This window comes from Calypte anna, chromosome 19 (assembly GCF_003957555.1).
Source record: "Calypte anna isolate BGI_N300 chromosome 19, bCalAnn1_v1.p, whole genome shotgun sequence".
Classification (NCBI taxonomy): domain Eukaryota; kingdom Metazoa; phylum Chordata; class Aves; order Apodiformes; family Trochilidae; genus Calypte; species Calypte anna.
The window spans coordinates 9,751,244-9,772,233 of record NC_044264.1 but is presented as its reverse complement, the minus strand read 5'-3'; the positions used below and the strand labels follow the sequence as shown (position 1 = coordinate 9,772,233).

The 20,990-nt window shown below is 45.4% G+C and overlaps 1 protein-coding gene across 8 annotated transcripts in view; it reads left to right on the top strand.

Annotated features, from left to right (window-relative positions):
• Positions 1-20,990, top strand: part of ACACA (acetyl-CoA carboxylase alpha) — a 117,479-nt gene that overhangs the window by 28,731 nt on the left and 67,758 nt on the right. For all 8 annotated transcript variants that reach the window (XM_030462599.1, XM_030462597.1, XM_030462592.1 and 5 more), the window contains 17 exons: positions 542-703; positions 987-1,150; positions 1,957-2,107; positions 2,605-2,708; positions 3,570-3,651; positions 4,716-4,861; positions 5,771-5,921; positions 7,203-7,337; positions 8,148-8,294; positions 8,748-8,936; positions 9,183-9,283; positions 9,447-9,535; positions 10,414-10,538; positions 13,705-13,818; positions 15,341-15,454; positions 15,963-16,052; positions 16,495-16,613. In XM_030462599.1, coding sequence (XP_030318459.1) covers positions 542-703; positions 987-1,150; positions 1,957-2,107; positions 2,605-2,708; positions 3,570-3,651; positions 4,716-4,861; positions 5,771-5,921; positions 7,203-7,337; positions 8,148-8,294; positions 8,748-8,936; positions 9,183-9,283; positions 9,447-9,535; positions 10,414-10,538; positions 13,705-13,818; positions 15,341-15,454; positions 15,963-16,052; positions 16,495-16,613 — 2,183 coding nt within the window. The remainder of the gene's footprint in view (positions 1-541; positions 704-986; positions 1,151-1,956; positions 2,108-2,604; positions 2,709-3,569; positions 3,652-4,715; positions 4,862-5,770; positions 5,922-7,202; positions 7,338-8,147; positions 8,295-8,747; positions 8,937-9,182; positions 9,284-9,446; positions 9,536-10,413; positions 10,539-13,704; positions 13,819-15,340; positions 15,455-15,962; positions 16,053-16,494; positions 16,614-20,990) is intronic.

The following is a 20,990-nucleotide window of genomic DNA, read 5'->3' as shown; positions in this document are numbered from 1 at the left end:
CTAAAGCTCAGCCTTATTGAACTGTAGCTGTAAAAAAATAAATAAATACAGCTAATGAACAGCACAAGTGGGACTTTACTCCATAAGGATACAGCCAGCAGCCAGTTCTGCAGATTGGTCTCTTTGCAGTTTGTAGTTGCAAAATTCCAGTTTCCTGTGACCAGTTAGAAGCCTTCTCTCTCACTGGGACCTTGGTATATTTTTAACAGAGCTAATGCAAGGCCATCCTCAGCTGACCTGGCACTGGCCAGCTTTCTCTGGAGCCTTTTAATCAGTCAATGGAAAATACTGGCTGAAGAGCTCAAGGTGGATATTACACTGAGCTTGGCTGTCCTGGGAAACAGGAATGTTCCAAGGTGTGTCAGTGGAGAAGGCTCACATCAGAAAGCAGGCACATGTGTTTGCTGTGCTGGAACTGCAGCAGCAGCCTCTGCAGAGAAAAGTGGAATTAATTCTTCAAGGAACAGGTTCTGTCTGTGAGAGAGCAACTCGCTTAGTGGTGGTTTCTTTTCTTATTTTATTTATTACTATTTTTCCTCAGATTGCCATGGGGATTCCTCTCCACAGGATCAAGGATATCCGGGTGATGTATGGTGTTTCTCCCTGGGGAGATGGAGATATTGATTTTGAGAATTCAGCCCATGTCCCCTCTCCTCGTGGCCACGTCATTGCTGCACGGATCACCAGTGAGAATCCTGATGAGGTGAGTGCCTTCAGTTCTGCAGTTCCACAGTCTGAGAGCTGTAGAGTTCACACCTAGGTTCAACCCCTGCTGCTGACCCTGAACATTTTGGCAGCAAATTTAGAAGAATCTTCCCTTATCTCCTTTAGCTGATGATTCTGTGGACTCTGGTTAGACACAGCCTGAACTCAGTTGTGTGTACATTGTCGTGGTGTTCCAGCCCTCAGAACTCTGATGATTTCCCTAACTCTGGATTGTCTACTTTTTCATTAGGATGTGTAGCAATGTCTGTCTGTCTTTCCAGGGATTTAAACCCAGTTCTGGTACAGTTCAGGAACTGAATTTCCGCAGCAATAAGAATGTCTGGGGCTATTTCAGTGTTGCTGCTGCAGGAGGGCTCCATGAATTTGCTGATTCTCAGTTTGGTCACTGCTTCTCCTGGGGAGAAAATCGTGAAGAAGCCATCTCGTAAGTAGTCAAAAAAGTGGTAGAACCTTGAGCATTGCTTGGTTTTGTCTTCTTTGATCCAAATTGCAGTGGGTAAAACAAGACTCCATACTTTCTAGGAGTTTTAAGAGAAATTTCCCTCTCTTTACATTGTTTTCCACATCATGGCCAGGCTTCTCATTCCCATCTTGCTCTGCAGTTCCACTGTGTTGCATCTACATTTCAGCACCTTTTGCTCACTTCACTGTATTTTTATCCTGTGTCATTCCTGCCTTGTATACCTGCTGCTGGGGTATGAGATGGCTGCCACTGTGCTGAACTCCCTCTTGGGAAGCATTCAGGTGGAAGGCTTCTAACAGGAAAACCACTGATAACTCTTTCTGCCAGTGCCTTGTAGTGGTTTGTAAACCACTGAGTGTCCTCATCTTGTGTGGAAGGTTAAAGCACCCAGTTATAAGACAGGACTGTCTGCCCTGTCATCCAGAGCCTTTCCTTTGCTCCCTCCTGGGTGGGATGGAGCCCAGTCACTCTGCCTCTGGTACTCTGCTGACATGTGGTGGGTGCCTGCATGGTGATAACAGGGAACTCCTCAGCTCAGAGCTGGTGCTGGCTGAGCTGCTTTTGTTCACCCCAGCAGCAGATGGAAGAAAATCAATATTCCTTCATTCCCAAGCATGTCACAAAGGCTCTTGCTCCAGTGCACATGCTCTCCCTCTGCTGCTTTCGGGCTGGTTTTTCCCAGCAGCTCATGGGGAACTATCTAGAGTTACCAGCTTGCACCTTACTGTTAGTGCAGGGTAGATAATAGATAATCCTTTCTCTTTCAGGAACATGGTGGTGGCTTTGAAGGAGCTGTCCATCCGAGGGGATTTCCGAACCACTGTTGAGTACTTGATTAAACTGTTGGAAACAGAAAGCTTCCAGCAGAACCGGATCGACACGGGCTGGTTGGATCGGCTGATTGCCGAGAAGGTTCAGGTATGGCCTCAGGGGGCTGCAGGTGGGGGTGAGGGGGCAAGCTGGGTTCATGCAAGAGAAAAAGGATTCAGGAGTGGTTAATGTCCATTTACCACTTCATGAGTAAACATTTTCTCTGGCCTTAGTTCTTATTTATATCAGAATTCTAAGTCATCCCTGCCAGGGAAAAGTGGTCTTCAAGTTGGCCAGAAAATCATCTCAGTGTTCATGTGAGTTAAGGACAGTATTGTGGGTTCCAGTTTGGGGCAGGTGATAGTGGAAATGTAGTTGAGCTTCCAGATTTCATCCTGGAAGAAAAAAATGTGTTTCTCCTCTCAGGAGTTACAGGAGTAATTGCTCCTACTGTAATGTTTGCATGGATGCTACAACGACTTAATTGTAAAGAGAGGATGACTGAACAAAAACCAGCACTGAGACTGCTGATTCTGCAAGTGGGTGTCCAGAGTGGACTGAAGCTGAAGGAGATGTGACTGTGTTATGTACCCTTTGATTTTTAGGCTGAAAGGCCTGATACCATCCTGGGAGTGGTGTGTGGAGCTCTGCATGTGGCTGATGTGAACTTCAGAAACAGTGTCTCAAACTTCCTGCACTCTCTGGAAAGGTAAAATTCCAAGCTGGTCTGGTAGAGAGCTGATAAGCAGATAGTAATTGGGTTTGATTTACAGGTTTTGCACAGAACAGTCCACAGGTGCACAGAGCTTTTTACTTACTGTTTTTTGGCCCCAGGAAGCTGTTTGTCTACGGGCCCAAGAAACCTGGCAAATGTATCTGTGCATCTCCCCAAAATATCCCCTGCTGCTTGCACAGATTGGTTTGGTTTCTGGCAGTTTTGGCATAAGCTCCTAGGAATGGCTCAGAAATACAGAGTTCTTTCTCTGTGTGCTGCTAGGACAGTATTAAGGAGTCTTTAATTGCTAGAGATTGCCTTCCTCCCATACTGAGGATTGATTTCATTTTCCAGATTTGACATACTGTTCCAATTTGTATGTTTCCCACTAAGTACTTTAAAAATCCTCTCTTCTTCTGGCTTTAAAGTAGAGCAGGCACTGTAAGGCAATGAGTCATAACACTGTCAGGATAAACCTGGTGTGATCCAGGCAGGTCCACTCCCAACAGAGTTCTCCCCCTCAGTGTCCTGTGGTGAGTCCAGTCAGAGAGCTGCAGGGGGCAGAGCTGCTTTATCCCCATGTTGAGTCATGGAACATCTTCTGTGATCCAGGCTGTTCCTTTTGCAGACTCTGAGACAAAAGTGAGTGAATAGAAAGGAGATTACAGCTGGTATGTGTGGCTGAAGAGAGATGGATTTTGTCAAGCTGAGGGGTGTCTCCTGGAGAAAGGCCCTATATAGAAGCCTTCTCTCACCTCTGCTGCTGTTTTCCAAGCTCTTGCATGCATCTCTCAGCCTGGTGTCCATCTGGTGGCTTCTGGAAGACCCATTTTATTCTGTACTTCTTTTTTACAGGGGCCAAGTGCTGCCTGCTCATACTCTGCTGAACACTGTGGATGTGGAGCTCATCTATGAAGGACGCAAGTATGTGCTGAAGGTATGATACCCAGTGTGGCAACCCACCCTGTGCTCTGACTTAATCTTTGTAATAGGGGTAATTATTGGAATGAAATCTGTGCAGGGGTTATTTTCTCTGCTTTAGTGGGGTTAGGAAATCAGTACAGTCTCCCTTGTGATAATGCCCCATCACATCTTTCCCTTGCAATGTTTCTGTGTCTCTCTGTAAACCTTTTAACCTGCCAAGGTCAAGAAATGCTCTGCATAGGGTGAAAGAATACTGACAGGGAAAGAGCATGGCCTGCAGGTTGACAAAAACTTTAAATTGCTGTTTCTGAGTATGTAGATCTACTCTGTTGGGTGTTTGAGCCCAGTTTCATCAGCATGACAGAATTTATAGCAATTTTCCCCTTTAGTGTTGCTTTTTCTTTGAAACCAAATATACAAAAGTTAGGAAATACTAGAAATATCAGACTTACAGTTGCCTTTGCAATCTTAGTTAGCTTCCCCAGGCAAAGTTATTATGGCAAAGATTTTGGTGATGTCTTTTTTAGCTGTGAGTATTTTGCATCTCCATGAATTTATCTTGTCACCCCTCCTTTGAAATACAGAGGCACTGAACAGCAGCTGAAGTACACTGTGACTTCAAAGAGGAACTCTGTAGCATACGCTGGGATAGGAGCCCTTCTTCCAGGGAGGGCTTCAGCTGCTTCCTCCAGGAGATGATCTCTCTTCTTTTTCTTTTCCCTCAAATTATCTCATTCATTGTGCAATTTTAGTACATGATGGACTTGCACATAGCTCAGGGTGAAGAAATGGTGTATGATGGTATAAGCAACCCTACCCAATTAATGCATAAGCAGAAGAGGATTAAATCAAGGTTCATGGTCAGGATTAGTTCTGGCATCTCATGACCACTGAACCCTTGGCTTTCTGATTCCAGATTTTTTAACCTTTTTTTTCAATCTACCATAAGAACAAATGTCTTTGGTCCCCTTCTTTAATTCTCACTTTTGCAGTGCTTGGAAAACTGTATGTTGTGGCAGCCAAGTGTCAATTCTGGGTTTGTCTCATGTGCTGCCTGCCATTCTTGTGGCTCTGCAGGTGACCCGGCAGTCTCCCAATTCCTACGTGGTCATCATGAACAACTCCTGTGTGGAAGTTGATGTGCATCGACTGAGTGATGGGGGGCTGCTCCTCTCCTATGATGGGAGCAGCTATACCACCTACATGAAAGAAGAAGTGGACAGGTAGTAACCTGAAAAGATTAACATTTAACATGTACAAGCCAAAATTAGGTGTGCTTATAACTTTATGCTTCCCAGAGATCACCTAGGAATGGAATTGTCTGCTAGGAAGAGATTACTTGGTGTATAATGGGTGAATGTAAAGGTAGAAGTTGCCTTCAGTTGAAGAAATCAGATCTTGGCTACTGTTAGATCTGCATGTGTACCAAAGGGGAGACCATATCCTCCTGCTGGCTCTTAAGAATGCCCTTTTGGCTTTGGAAATAGATACAAGATTTACTGTTTCAGTGCAGGGATCATAGCCCTAAGGTCAGTAAATCTCCAGTGCTGGAACGTGAACCACTGCCCCCTCTGCTGGCCTCTTTCTGTGACAATTGTTGTGATTCTGGTCAAGAGTGCAAAGTAACTTTTGGGTAACTTTCTGTACTGGAAAATCCTATAAAATCTCAGCCTCTCAGACTGTTCCATGGGGACAATCTACTCTTTTCAGAGTACACAAGAAGGCTGTGTGCTCTGAAAGGTACACAGTGGGCAGTTTGGTGAAAGGATTGTGCATTATATATGGCAAGTGTCACCTCCATCCACTTCAGTTTTTGTTTCTATGGAATCTTAAACTTCACAGGTTCTGGTTCTGACAGTGAGCAGTTTTGGCAGAGCAGCAGCACAGAAGTAGCACAGATACAGCCTTGCTCAGGGCTCATCTGCCTGGCTGCTGATCCCTGGCTTCCCCAGTCCTGCTTTGCCATGGGTGATCTGTATGTTCACAGGCAGGGACGTACTGCTCAGCTCAGAAGAGTTGGTAGGAGGGGTTTCATTTAGTTTGTTTGGAAGTAGAACAGGGAAATGGATTTTCCCCTTCCCATGCTTTCCCCAGGAAGTTCTGTAGCAGTGATCTGTCCTGTTCTGCCCCAGGTATCGCATCACCATAGGTAACAAGACCTGTGTGTTTGAGAAGGAGAACGACCCCTCCATTCTGCGCTCCCCTTCGGCCGGGAAGCTCATCCAGTATGTGGTGGAGGATGGGGGACACGTGTTTGCAGGCCAGTGCTTTGCAGAAATAGAGGTAAAAGAATGTCAATGAACTGACTTGGCTGCAGAGGCTGAAATCTGCCCAGGCAAAAGCTGGGGAGAGAAAAAATGTTGAGTGCTTTGGAGCTGGGAATTGAGCATGAGGGATAATCCACAGTATTTCTTCTCAAATTTTATCTGTGTTTTGACTTGGGCTAATGCAGGATTCGGCAGGGAGACTGAGGGGTGGGGAAGAAATTACTTAACAGCAGAAATTAGAGTGTTAATGACTGTAATACCAAGTGATAAGCAAACTCTCTCAGCAGTGGGCCTGTCATTTCACTGTGATACCAAGAGAGAGTGGGATCCATGCATACTGTGGGGAAGAGGGCCTTCTCGTTGTAGACCACAACTTGGTATTAATCCAGACTCAGAAGCAGAGTTATATGCCAGGACTAAGTGACAAATTAAGACTTCTCTGATTACTTGATCTTTTATCAGGTTCATCAGATGAGTTAAGTTCACTCCTCCCTTCTCCCTTGGAAGTTACTTAACTCTTGGAGAGGAGGAGGATGAACAATTTCTGCATCCCTGTGAGGAAAGCACAAGAGGCTGTGTAGGAGTGCATGGCTCAGAGCAGATTTGAGGGGAGGTGTTGTTGACTGAGGGGCAATTAAAGCAGTTGGGGACAATGTGTAGGAGAAGAATATCAAGCCAGAGATCCAGATATTTTATGTGAGTCCCTTAAGACAGCCATGGCTAAGAAGGAACCACCTACTCAATTCCTCTGCTTCCAGTTGTGGTGCAGACTATAGCATGATGAAGCTAGACTGCTTCCCCCATACCCAGCCCTCCTTCAGAAGCTTCCCTGGTTGATCTAAGGAAACACTGCTGCTTGTGAAGGGTGCTCTGAGACCTATGGCCTCTAGAAATTAATCCTAGGTCTCTCTGCTGGAAGGAAATGTGTTGCTGTAGCTTTTGATAGTGACTCTCCCACTCCTGGCCTTCAGAGTGCAGCAGCTGCAGCAGTGAATTGTATCTGCTTCCTTCATTGTGTTGAATCTGGGACCTTCTTGAGTCTCTGGGGGTCTAAGCAGTGTGGAACAGGTGATGTTCCTGGGGATGGCTTCCTGCTGCACTCCTTTGTGGCCTTGGAGTTTGTTCTACCATTCACCCTAGTGCCTGGGGTTCCATTCCCTGTGTCTGTGCTTTTAAGCCATGGAAAAAGCCTGAGCACAAAAGGTTCTCATGTAGGTTACGTTGGCTGCTGACTCACAAAACTAAAACCATTTGGGGATCATAGAAGCTGAGTGTGTAACCCATTTTCTTGCTACAGGTGATGAAAATGGTGATGACACTAACAGCAGGGGAATCAGGCTGCATCCATTATGTCAAACGCCCAGGGGCTGTCTTGGATCCAGGCTGTGTGATTGCCAAGCTCCAGCTGGATGATCCCAGCAGGGTTCAGCAGGTGAGAAAGTTGCAGAAAGCACAGATGTTTGTTGTGGTTTTCCCTGGGGAGCAAGGGTGGGAGTGGTATGGTCTGGTCCAAAGTACTGAACCAGTTTCAGACTTGTTTAATGTACTTTACCATTTCCAGTGCCACTTTACCATTTATTTGTCTCACATGAAAACGAGGACTCAGATTTTTGCCTTGCTGTGATTCAGGCTAAGCTGCTGTACCATTTTTGTTCTCTTTTTGTCTCATCACTATTGTGGGTGCATGGCTGTCAAGGATATTGGAGGCTGGCCAGATTTTTCTCTCTGCTTTACTCCTATGCAAGTTTATTTCATTTCTTTTGATTGTGTATTCTTCTTTAAGTGACTCTCTTTGGGAAGGTGGGAATTGATATCCCACTCCAAGAGTGTCAGACCTGATGAAAGCAACTGCAGCAAATAAAATAGCCTAGGACAGGGATATTTTTAAAGGTGAAAAGCAAAAAGATATATCCATTTAGGGATGGGAGGCTGGCATGTAGGAATGTAAATGACAGCACTGAACTGTTGGCTTTTCCTGTGCTTTTCTTTGAGATTTTCAGTATTCCTGGGCCTAAAAAACAAGGTCAACTGTGTAGTGTTTTTGGAGGAGTGGCTGGAAGGGTGGGTGTATGCAGCATACAACTGTTGAAGTTTCAGCTCATAACTTTTCTTTCCCTCAACCAAATGCACTTTTCACTCTGGGACTTTTTCCAAGTTAATTCTGAGCCTCCATTTGAGGGTCACTCAGATGGCTGTTGGCAGCCAGGAGGGGTAGTGGCACTGCTGTTTATTGTGTTTCCAGGCTGAACTGCACACAGGGGCCTTGCCACAGATCCAGAGCACAGCACTTCGGGGAGAGAAACTCCATCGCATCTTCCATTACGTCCTGGACAACCTGGTCAATGTGATGAATGGGTACTGCCTGCCAGAGCCCTTCTTCAGCAGCAAGGTACTGGTTCCTTCTTCTTTCAGGATGAGAGCATAGATATTTTTTTGTTCCAGGTAAAGCTGGCCAACTTGCATGTCACAGCCAGAGGACCAAGAGTCAGAGCAGTGCTACCCTGCTAGTGCCAGCTCAGTTTTATTTTTGTGGACTTCCTTAAAGTTGGTCTCACCAGAGAGCCCCCATGGCACCTAAACCAAAGCCAAAGAGGAGTTGAGCTTGAGCTTACAGCCTTGTGCATGGGAGCTGCTTGCATAGCTACCTGGGGTGGAAATCTTAGAGGGAGGAGGAAAGAGTGGACAAATCTGAGTCAGCTTACCCCAGTTGTCTCTCTCAGTGCCTGGACTAGCTGTGTGATAAAACAGTACTGAAGAAGACCTCAATGAAAAGCCTTTCACATTCTCCCTTCTTTCTGCTTGTTCTTTTCCTCACTCATGTCTTTACCCTGCCTTTTTTCAGGTGAAAGGCTGGGTTGAGCGACTGATGAAGACCCTGAGAGATCCCTCTTTGCCTCTGCTGGAACTTCAGGACATCATGACCAGTGTTTCCGGACGGATCCCACCCAATGTTGAGAAGTCCATCAAGAAGGAGATGGCCCAGTATGCTAGCAACATCACATCAGTTCTTTGCCAGTTTCCCAGCCAACAGGTGATCAACTACACTTATATAAAGGAATAAAAATTGGTTTGCCTTGGAGCAGAGAGAAAATTGGTTTAAGTTCCCTGGAGGTCAGTTGGACCTGAAAGGTGCATTTGAACATGGGATCTTTGCATCACTAGACTCTCAAGGCTTCCCTCCATTACTTGGGGGTGTGTGTTCGTTGCTCAGTACAACTTGAAAGAGGCAGATTGTCCCAGCCAGGACTGGGACTGTTACGTGATTGCTCCCTTTCAGATTGCCAATATCTTGGATAGCCACGCGGCCACCTTGAACCGCAAGTCAGAACGTGAGGTCTTCTTCATGAACACCCAGAGCATTGTGCAGCTTGTACAGAGGTGAGCTCTTTTCAGGGCTGTCCCCTAACTCTTTTTGCTGCTTCTTGAGAGACCTGAGCTTGCTTGTCTTTATTCAGCTGGTTTTGTTACACTCAAGTCACTAGGAGTAAGCCTGGATACTTCCCTCAGGCTGGCACTGGGTTTGACTGAGTTGCTTCTGCAGGTACCGGAGTGGCATTCGAGGCCACATGAAAGCTGTGGTGATGGATCTGCTGCGTCAGTATCTGAAGGTGGAGACTCAATTTCAGCATGGTGAGTCTCCTAAAGACATCAAGGATTTGATTTCTGAGAGAATAACACTTGGTCCCAGGAGGGCTCCAAGGCCTGCTTCAAGGAAGAAGCATTCCCTCGCTCTGGCAGTAGAGCATCCCCAGTTGGGTGTTCCACATGCTGAAGCTTCATGTTAGAAGCCTGATTTTTCTTCCTTTATGTCTTAGCACCTGCAAAAAATTGGAATCAGAAAGACTATTTCAGTTCACCACACTATTCAGTGCTATCTTGCCTGTTTATTCAGTCCTACGGTAAGAAAGTCAAGTGCAGTAAAGAAAAAAGTCACCAAGTTATTTGTGGCTGCTGTAAATTACCAGGAAGCTGCTTGGTGTTCATAAGAACAAACCTTTAACCTCAGCCTGAAACTGAGAATTGAAATAAATGCATTGCATTGCTGTGTCCTGGCACAAGATGGCAATGAAGCACTAGCTCATTTTCAGGCACTGGTTCTTAGGTAGTTCAGATTTTGCTCTACTTTTCTTTTGTCCTGTTCCAATTCCTGCACCAGTCTAAGAGTACTGCAGATCCATTTCTACTTCAGTTTGCTGGTGGGAGAGGATGATACCAGTCTTTTTGCTCTTATTTTATTCATTGTTGTTTGAATGAAAGACCGAGCTCACTGTTTCTGTGTTCCTTGCAAAAGACATGTTTGTTGTGGAACTGTTTTAATAAGAGTAGGATGCTTGAATGAAACTTTGTAGTTGGAGGGAGCACTTCTTCCTTCCCAAAATTGATTGTGTACACAATACAAACCAGACTCTCAAAATTTGAATGTAAAAAACCAAAAGACACATCTAGTCACATGTACTATATGACACAGAGGTGTCAAGACTGTAAAAAATGTGCGTTTTTGATTGCAGGTCACTATGACAAGTGTGTCTTTACCCTTCGGGAAGAGAATAAAAGTGATATGAATGCTGTATTGAACTACATCTTCTCACATGCTCAGGTCACCAAGAAGAACCTGCTTGTTACAATGCTCATTGTAAGTTGTCTTTCAGTGCTGTAGAAATTTGCTGCTTCTTCTAGTTTGATGTTTGATGTGTTGAAAGGCCCTGAATTGACAGCTCTTACCCTTTAAAGGTAAGAGCTTTCTAGCAGTGTGGACTTTCCTCATGTGGAGCAGGTAATCCATGCACTAGAGGAGGCCCAGAACGTGCTGCTCAGCTCCATGGCTGTGAACCTTCTGGCTCATGACTCTCCTGCATTGATTGCCTAGCAGAGTGCAATGAGGGCTAATTATGCAAGTGATCTGTGAGCATCTCTGGAGAGATAAGAATGCAGACTTGGCTCTTACATTGGGAGGGTGCTAGAGGCAAATTTTCAGTCATCAGGCTTGGAAGGTGATGGGGAATCTTCTGCAGCTGGAATTACTCTTGGACAGATGTAGATTCCACCCTAGAAGCACAAGCCAGGACCTGCCATCACCTTCTCATGTTCTTCTGGCTTGTTACTCCATGAAAAATCTTGGATCTCATTAAATTCAGTCCCACTCTAATTGGTAAAACTTCCAGTAAATTGTATTTCTAGGAAAAATAATTTAAAAACAACAATTGAGCAATGTCTCTTTCCCCCCGTTTCCTAGAAAGCCTCAAAGAGATTCTTTTCCCACATAATGCTTTGAAGCAGAATGAATACCAAGCTTCCTCAAGGCAGGATTAATTTAGCTGCAACATGATTTTCAACAGACTAGAGTTAGGAATCCTGCTTTTTAAGAGGCTAATTAAAATACTACCTCTCTCTCCCGACCACCTTTTATTTTCATTTTTTTTAATTAAAAAAAAAAAAAGTCTGTTACTGCCAAAAATATGTCCAAAATAGCCACCCACAAAATAACTCTGAAAAGCAGAAAAAGAGTCATAATTGTCCTAGGCTGAGGCTGGGTTCCTTAAATTCTAATTTGTAAGGTATAAGGGCTCTGGCGTTCTTTCTAGCTCTCCTCTTTTTTATTTTTTTTTTGTTCTTTCCCTTTTTGGTGCGCGGTGTGATTGTAAGTAACGCTTGCCTTAAGAATCTCATTATTTGAACACGGAGCCATATTTCCTCTGAGAATTCTGGTGTAGCTTTGAGCCGGGGCTGTTCATTTCTCAAGTAATCATGCTGGCGTGATGGAGAGAGAAAATGGCAGCTGTTCTCAGCTCAGGCCTTCAATTTCCTTCAGAGCCCGGGCACTCGAGTGTGTAATTACACGGGGGTGCCGGGGAGGCGTTAGCCCTTGTCAAAGACCTGCTTTGAGGCTTTGCTCGCTGCCTTTGCCAATCAGTGAAGGCAAAACCCGGCCCGGCGCCAGCTACCTGCTTTATTTTGTTGTTGTCACCCTGATTATTTCTTGCTAAAACGGGACTGAAACTTTTTGTCTGGTCTTTTCTTTCCCCACCTCCGCGGAGATGGGGGGTGAGCGGTGAGTGCCTCGCGTTGGTCTGAGGGAGTGTGGTGGGAGAGGGGGAAGGCAGAGGGACCTTTCCTGCTGCTGCACGGGTGTTCTTCCCACCACCACCCTCAGTTATTCCCTCTCAAGTAAAAGCTGACGTTCCCCCTTTGCTCCTGGAGGGAGCATCCCACACGCTGTGAGAGCAGGTGGGGAATGAGCGGGAAATGCGGGCGCCATTTTTAGGGCCTCTGGCAGCGCAGGGTGCCCGCGCTCAGACAAGCAGTATCACTGCCAGCAGGCAGGACACGGGGCTCAGATGTGCCTCTGGTCACTGTGACATCCATGGCAGGGCCAGGGGTTGCCATCAGGTGAGTTACAGGCCACGCCATTAACCAGAAGGCCATGATTCCTCTTTCTCCCCATTCACGCTTCATGTCTGAGGGGCCCGCGGTGACACCATGGGCAAGGCTGTGGCGTTTTATGGCTATTTGTGTGGGATGGGTTAAGTGTGTCCTGCAAGGGCACACATCTTGTTGAGATACTTTGATGCTTATGTTGCTGTTATTGATGTATCCCTGGGAATCCATTATTAACAGGAGGCTCTGAGGATGGTGTTAGTAATAGGGCTATGCTGCCATCATTCACCTTTTTTAGCTAGCAGGCGTTTAAGGCAGGATGGGAACTACTTCATCCTTCATATATTTGTTGAAATATAGTGTGATCTGAAGTTGTATGTTCATTTTATGTACTTAGCTGACTGTTGTCCACACATCCTCACCTCAGCTGCAGAGCATTGCTTGAGGCATGGCAGATGTCCTGTGTCCTCTTGGATTTTTGTTACCTCAAGCAGTAACAGTACAACACCCAGGAATTTGTGCTTCAAATAAAACAAAGGCAGCTCTTGAATTATGATTCATTTACCAAGAGAAAAGCTGTTAAGTGCTGTGTAGAAGAAACATGTTAAGGGTTCCTAGAGGGTTTCCAGCTTTGGGAGTGGGAGGGAGGAGGCTTGCAAGCCAGTGGGATTAGTTGAAGTCCTTGGGATTATTCATGGGAGTTGAAACTATTTTTGGAAGAAAATGTGCATGGCAGCACGCCTCCTCTGTCCAGGAAAGTCTTTACTGTCTGCCTTTTTTTAATAGCTTAATCCAAGGCAGTTTTTGAAACAGCATTAACACTTAAAATGATGCTGTTTGGTTTTATTGTTTTATCCAGCCAGTTCAGACAGTAAGGTGAAGCTAGTGAACCTCCTCAGAGCCAGGGGTCTCTGAGTAGAAGAAATATTAGGAGTCACTCCTGTACTGTGGAAGGAAGCCCATTGTATTATTTCTGGTTTTAGTTGGCTTTGTTTAGTCTTGTTAGAGGAATGGCAGAATCTTTTTCTGATTTTGCTGATGTGGTTGGTTTGTGGGTGTGGAATTGGGAGGGTTTTGGGGGTTTGTGGTTTTTTTTTAAGTGGGCTTCAGGAGCTTCTCCCTCTTTTTGTTCAACTCTTTTTGTCTGGTCATCTCTTATGCTAGAGATGTGCTAATCTTTGTGTGCTACACAAGGCATTTCACTACATTTAAACGGGAGACTTCTGGTGCAAAGCTAAAATTGGGTAGTGGGAAATGTTTTCCTTGAGTCTGACAGGTCAGTGTTTCTCTTGTGTTTGGATGCCGAAACATACACTAAAATACTATGGGTGATGGTGCCATTCTCTTCAGCTTTAAACTCTGTTGCAGGAGGACAGGAGATGTTTTTCCTCTGTTGTAAACATTTTCAGTTCTCTTTACTTTAGGACCAGCTCTGTGGCCGTGACCCCACCTTGACAGATGAGCTGATTAATATCCTGACAGAGCTGACCCAGCTCAGCAAGACGACCAACGCCAAAGTGGCCCTGCGAGCACGGCAGGTAAGGAAGGTGTTCAGCCAGGCTGAGCCCTGCTACAGACACTGGCACTGCTGCTCAGGCCAGTGCAGGCTGCTCCCACTTGGAGCTTCCTCTTTTGGAAACTCTATACCCCCTTGATGTTTATTTTGATTACTGTGCCAAAACGAAGAGTAGATTGCTGACCAATGATTATCTGTTGTAAAAAAAAGAGATTGCAGTTGATTCCCCAGAACTGCAAAATTTGAAGTTAAGATTACATTTCTTTGTCCCTTCTCCCTCAGAAAATTTTGTCTGGCTCATGTAGGAGTTAACTGAGAGTAGCCTGTGTGTGATAGAGGAAGTTGAAGTACGTGTTCTCTGTGGTTCCTTCTGGCTTTATAGTCTGTGAACCTGACAAGCACAGGCTGCCTGGAAGTGCAGGCAGGAGTGCAGTAAACAGCCAGGACATGATCTCTGGGTTCATCAGCTACCTTACAATTGCCAATCAGTGTGTGCAGAGAACAGGGAGAAACAAGAGAACAAAGATGTTCTTTGCAGCTGCTAAGGAATTATTGCAAAGAATTATGTTGGTCTTTTGCAGGGTTTCTGCGAGCTTTTGAGTTGTGTTTTAAGTTTCTTTTGAAGCTGCAAATAATTGAAAAAACTCTCTAGTAGTGTCAGTTTGAAGAGTCTAGTACAGATAATAATTTAAATGTCAGATATTCACCTGGATATTATTGTGAGTGTCCTCCTTAGCAGTTAGTGTGTAGCTAGAAAGGAGTGAGAGGGCATAATCATTTCACAGTAATGCTGACCCCGTAGTCTGATCACTTCTCTCACTCCACAGTCTCTATCTCCATTCTAAAAGTCTTCAGCAGGAAAGCTGACACTCTGGAGATCTCTCCTTTTATTTCAGAGGTTGACTGTTCAAAATGAATGGGGTGTTTGAAGCTGCTCAGTGACCTTATGTTTCCTTCAGGATTGTATTTGTGTCCTTGAACCGTTCAGTTATTGAACCTCTCAGCAGCGTGCTGGGGGTGGTGCTGCAGTCCTTCTGTATGTCTTTATGTTGCTCTTTCACTTCATTTTACCCTGCAAGCTGCTTCCTCTTCCCATCTCCATATTCCTCATGTTGGGCATTTAATACCTGGCACCAGTGTCTCTTGCTTCCTCTGCTGGGAAGCTGTGAGAGGCAGTCTCCATTGCTGGCCTCCCCACAGCTGCTGCCTGCCAGTTCTGCTTTCCAATTAACAGCCGGTCAGGCAATCCCCAGGACTAGCAGCTCTGCAGTGCTAAATCACATGCACTGATGGAACTTGATTGAAGCTGTTCCTTTTCTCCATGGGGAATTGCCAATAATACAAACCCAGCAGATACACAAATGAGGCTGGGGAGGGAGGGAGAGTTTGCAGCATCACCCAGGTGCCACAGAATTCACAGGAGAAGCCAGTGGCCTCTTCTGGGATGGAGCAGGCTGTTGGTGGTACCTCGGAGGTGGCAGCCTCCTGCCTGTGGCCCTGCATAGCTCCTTGCACTGACACTCCTTGTGTTTGCTCTTTCCCAGGTTCTCATTGCTTCCCATTTGCCATCCTACGAGCTGAGGCACAACCAGGTGGAGTCCATCTTCCTCTCTGCTATTGACATGTATGGACACCAGTTCTGCATTGAGAACCTCCAGGTACCCAAACTTGTGTTTCCCTGGTTTCTGCTCACTGACTGTAGTGCTTCTGTATTAAAGCTCACCTCTAGCCCCAAGGTCCCCGTGGCTTTGAATTGTGTTATTCTGGTTTCTAGATTCCCCCTGACTTTTGTGTTCATTCCTGCACTGATATCTGAAGGACCTCATCATGGTCTACAAGGCTCTTCACTGAGTTGTCAGTGGTTGGAACAGACTCTCCAGGGATGCATTCACAGCACCAAGACTCTTAGAGTTCAAGCAGCATCTGGGTGATGCTTTGGTCACATGGTTTAATTTTAGATAACCCTGAGAGCTTGTGAGTCCCTTCCAGCTTGAGATGTTTTACAGTTTTATGATTTAATATAAAAAAAAGGTCATAATCATTGATGAACAACAGGAAAAGCCTGTAAATCAGAACTTACCAGGCTTGTTTTGGGGTTTTTGTTCGGCCCTGTTTGTGAGACAGGAAGTTCTCTTTCAAAATTCTGCTTCATGTGTTCTCTTCTAGAAACTCATTTTGTCTGAGACATCCATCTTTGATGTGCTACCCAACTTTTTCTACCACAGTAACCAGGTGGTAAGAATGGCAGCTTTGGAGGTAAGTTTATGCCCACTGAAAGAATAAATATTTTTAAATTTTTGATGTTTTTTTGAGCACTGTTACCCTGCAAGATTAAGAGATCTGTAGGTTGTCTAGAATCTGGCATACTCTGAGTCTGGCATTTAGCAGCATTAATATTCATAACTGACTGAAATTTCAGATTCTAGTTATCATCTCTGCCTGAAAACTTGGATGGCTGAAAGGATTGGAAGTGGAGCTGCAGTCAGAGAATGGGGTCAGCCTGCCCTGTGTGCCTTGTGCTGGCTCCTGCCAGGCCTTCCTCAAGCAATAACTTGGAATTCTGGCTGAATTACGTTTCTATCTAGGTTATTCATTTGGAGAAACCTGTTTGTTTTTTCATATTTTTGCAGTCTGGTGTATTTCTTGCTCTCTTCCTGTACCCTCAGCAGAGTTCAGCTGATAGTTTCTCTGTACCCAGGTGTATGTGAGGAGAGCCTACATTGCCTACGAGTTAAACAGCGTCCAGCACCGCCAGCTGAAGGACAACACCTGCGTGGTGGAGTTCCAGTTCATGCTGCCCACCTCCCACCCTAACAGGTCAGACCACGTGGCCAGGCACCTCTGGAACTGGAGGTTTAAGAGGGGCTACACCCTAAAACTTGCAATAGAATTGGTAGAGAAGGGGCCAGTGACAGTGACTCAAATAAGCACAAAGGGTTGAAGATAACCCTTCATTCCCCAGTTCTTTTGTTTAAACCTTGGAAGCTGTAGGTAGCAGCTTTCTGCAGTGTGGATTCATTGAGATATGATGTAGTTTTCATTAGCAGTTTTGTATAGTTTGGATTCATTGAAATATGATACAGTTTTCATGTTACTTTCTGATTTTTTTAAGTTTGGCTTCTGTAGTAACTTTCCTCTGGAACTTCAGTTCTAGCTGAATCCCAAGCCTCCCAAAAATACAGTTCCAGGCAGAATTGATCAAGTACTTGGAATTTTAATAAAGAACAGTGGAACAGTCTGTGTCCCCACCCTGCAGCACTCCCCTGCCAACCCTCTCTTAACTGTGATTCACTCTACTTTCAAACCTGGCTTTACTGGATGAGGTGAAATGTTTTCTGACTGAGGAGACCAAGATGCATGGATGAATGCATTTTATAGAGAACTGCCAGAGCTGTGACACACTTTGGTTTTCAGTCAGTATTTTTCAGACTGTACTTACCATGACTTCAACCAAAAGCAACCCCTACTTGCTGCCCTGTCCTCTGGAAGGGTTATACCTCCTGGGCTGTGCTAAGATAATTAAAAAGAAAAAAGAAAAAGACATAAAAAGCCACCCCCTAACAAACCTGATTATCAGAACTTGTTCAGCATCTGTCAGGTCAGTCAGTCCCCGTGTTTTTTCACTGGCATCAGGGTGTTTCAGACTGTTTCATTGTTGTTCCCGGCAGCTCAGAGCTGCTGGTGCCGAGAGGCGCAGTGAGCTCCGTGGCCACCGGGTGCCACTCTTGGTCTGTGCTGCTTTGGCACTGTGGGACCAGTCCTGTTTTTCTCCTTTGTTTCCAAATATCTTTTTTTCCTTGTTTTATTTTTGGTGGGCCTGGGCGATGGAGTCCAGTCTCGCTTCATTGAGAATCCATCAGTACATTTTATGAAATGGTTTTCAGAATCTGGTTTGCTGGAAACGAATGACTGTCCTCAACACAAAACACTCATGATACAAATGGGACATGCATTTGGTCTCATCTGTTTCCTACATTTCTAGAATATTTGTAAATAATTGCACACTATTTTTAGTACCCCTTTATAATACTCCCTCCCCTCCTCACCCCCCCATCATTCTTTCTCCATTTCTTCTCTGTGCTGGTTTCAGTTACCTCTGTTGCTTGGGGGTTGTTTGGCCTGCCCATGCTGCCCCCTGCTTTGTTACTGATCACAAACTTAATTGGACAAGGTCAGATGGAAGAGGAGAACTGTTACCTGCCTGGGGAACAGCTTCTTTGTCCTGAAATCTCTTCTCCCCTTTATGCTGAGTTGGCTGGGGCAATGTTCTTGAGCTCAGCTCTGCTTCTCATCCATTGGGACTGCTGATGGTAGACTGAAAATGCATCACAGCCCTTGTGCAGAGGCCAGCAGGCTTGGGGACAAATTCACTGCTTGAATTCAGTCCCCTCGAGCTGCACCTCTGTCTGTTAGTGATGAATTTGGCTTTTGTTGCTTGATGCAGCTCCTTGCAGTGTGAACCTACTTGTGTAGCTATTGTGTGGCTGGGTGCTGAAGCAGTGCTGAACCTGGGGGCTTCAGATGGAAGCTTGCTGTAAAAGCAGACCTTATGTTAAGCCCAAGACACAGAAATCTCAAGCCTCTGACACTGTCTTGCTTAAGTCTTGTTGTTTTTCACTATGTTCTACTTTCATCCTGTGTTTTTTGTATGTAGCATGAACTTGTAGACTGACAAGCTAAAAATGCCTTCCAAGTGTAAACCCCAAAGTGGAGACATCCCAGGCAAATATTCATGTAGAGCAAATAGCAAACTGATACTTAAATTCTTTTTTATTGCTATTTAACTCTGCTTTTCCTCGACTTAATTGTAACGGAAGCAATCACAGTCACAACTTTGGATGGGATTAGTCACAGCTAGGCACTCAGACTTTGTATTTTTGGCCACTGAATGATTGTCATCAACTACCCACAGGAAAGCTTTACATAGAAGCAGAGATGAGAGCAAAACTGTTCAATCTGCTAACAAAGTCACAGAAATGCAGCCTGCTCCTGGTGGGCTTGGCGGGCAGAAACTGTTTTGGGAATTGTTTGTTTAATTTAATAGAAAGCATCCTGTTGTAAGAATCCTACTGATCCCAACTGCAAGGGGAAGACAAGCTGCTTCTAATTGAAACCATAGAGGGCTTCATAGCTCCAGCCCAGCATTCCTTGTTGCCCAGTGCATGGCAGATGAGGAGCACAGTGTAACCATCTGGTGCCTTCTGTGGTAAATGGAGTTTGTGAGCCCTCTCCAAGCAGAGGCACTGCAGCAATCCAATCTGGAGGCAGGGACACGAGGGGATCTATGGGATGCTGATGGCTCCACACTGCAGCAGGATACTGCAAACAAACACTTCTGTGCAGAGCCCCTTGCATGTGGATAACCTGCCTCTTTCAGTCAGCTAGAGTCCTGGGGAGAAAAGGTGGGGCAAAGAAATGAGCCCTGTTCTGAGCTGTTCTCTGCTTCCCTCTTGTTCAGACTGCCCTGCTGAGATGGGAAGCTGGTGGAATATTGACTGGTGTTCAGGGAGTTCAGCTTCCTTTGTGAGAATGGCAAGGCAGGTGACAGACACTGAAAGGCCTTTCATAGGTGTTCAGCACATGAAACACTGCTTGCCTAATCTTAGCTTGAAATCTTCTGTTCAAAGAAACATTGTGTGTCTAGTATAGGGAGAAGGAGAGGGAATTATGGTGCTTTTTCAACAGAAGTTTTTTTTCTAATAATCCCTCTCTCCTCTGCTGCTTTCGAGCAGCCTTTCTTATGTTTGAAGCTGTAAGGTTTAAATTAAACAGGGACATTGTCTGCTGTAGGCAGCTTTTGGAGCCTGCTGCAGCATTGTGCTGCTGCACTGCTCCTCCTAAAGCATCCCGTTTTCTCCATCTCCCTGCATTCCCCCAGCCAGGTTGTTCAGCTGCTCTTCTGATCTTTCCTTCCCCAGTAGCAGATGTGCTGGAGGATCAGAAGGGAAGAATTCAGAGGTAAATGTGTTCCCACAAAACAGATCCCTCTGTTTTACTCGGAGGTAAATGCATTCCCTCTGTCAGAAACCCAGTTGCTGGCAAGGGAGACGTGGAGATGCTGGCTACATCTTGATTTTGGAGTATGGCAATGATACCTCAGGGCTCTGTCTTCTCAGTGTGTTGAGCCCCAAAGGAAATGAAGTGTACCCCATCCTGTTTGCTCACTCATGGCCTGAGCCATGCCTCCCTCACTGTCCCATGTGCCATCCTCACTGCCACACTTGGGCTTGAGACATCCTGGGGAGCCTTGAGTCAGGATGTGTCACTGCCAGGCAGGAGTGAAGGAAGGGTTTAGCACTGCAGATTTAACTTTCAAGTTTTGATAATTGGCTTAGTTAGCTTTAAAGTGAGTTTTACTTTTGAAACTTGCTGAACAAGCTGTCTGATTGACCCCAGCTACCTTTGGGGCTGGGAATGCACACACAGCAAACATGGACACACAGGCAGATGCCTCACTTAGACTTGTCCAGGTTGAATTCATCCTCAGGACTGCATCCTGCTGTCTGTGATGCTCCCAAGGGTGGAGTTAGGTCTAGTTGTTAGTTGCTTTTTCTTTCCAAGGATATCAGTGTAAATGTCTCGACCACCTCGTGCTTGGTTTTGCCCAGTATCTCCTCTTCCTGTGCTCCTGGATGTTTCTTGGTGCCCCACTTGTGATCTTAAAGCTTAAGAATGGTGCATGGTCTCTCCTTTGCTATGTCTTGATGTTTCATCATCTATGGAGTATTTTGGTTGTTCTTTTATGTCAGCCTCTTTCTTTAGCTTGCAGGTAGAAACCTTTTTGAAGGCTGAAAGCCATATTAAATATTGCTGTTTCCAAGCAGTGCTTTTTGCAGAAGAATAGGAAACCCAAACTTGCATACACTTAGAGCAGTGTTTGCAAGTTCCTTCCTATACTCATAAGATTTGAATTTCTGACAAAATGGAAGCTTTTTCTGTGGACTAAAGTGGCTGCTAAAAGAGTCCTTGGATTGCTAGTGTTGAATCAGTGGTGCTGCTTTGGACTCTACCTGTCTCAGCCCGGAGACCTGGGTGTGAAGCCTGTTGGGGTATCATGAGGCAGCCTGAGGTCCCCTCCTGGTTGTGGGGAACTGGCTGATACCAGGAGGGAGGAGGGGAAAATACTTCCAGGACACCTGTAAATCCCTGCAGTTCATGCTGAGGGTTTGATGTTAATTAGCCAGCAGGCAGCAT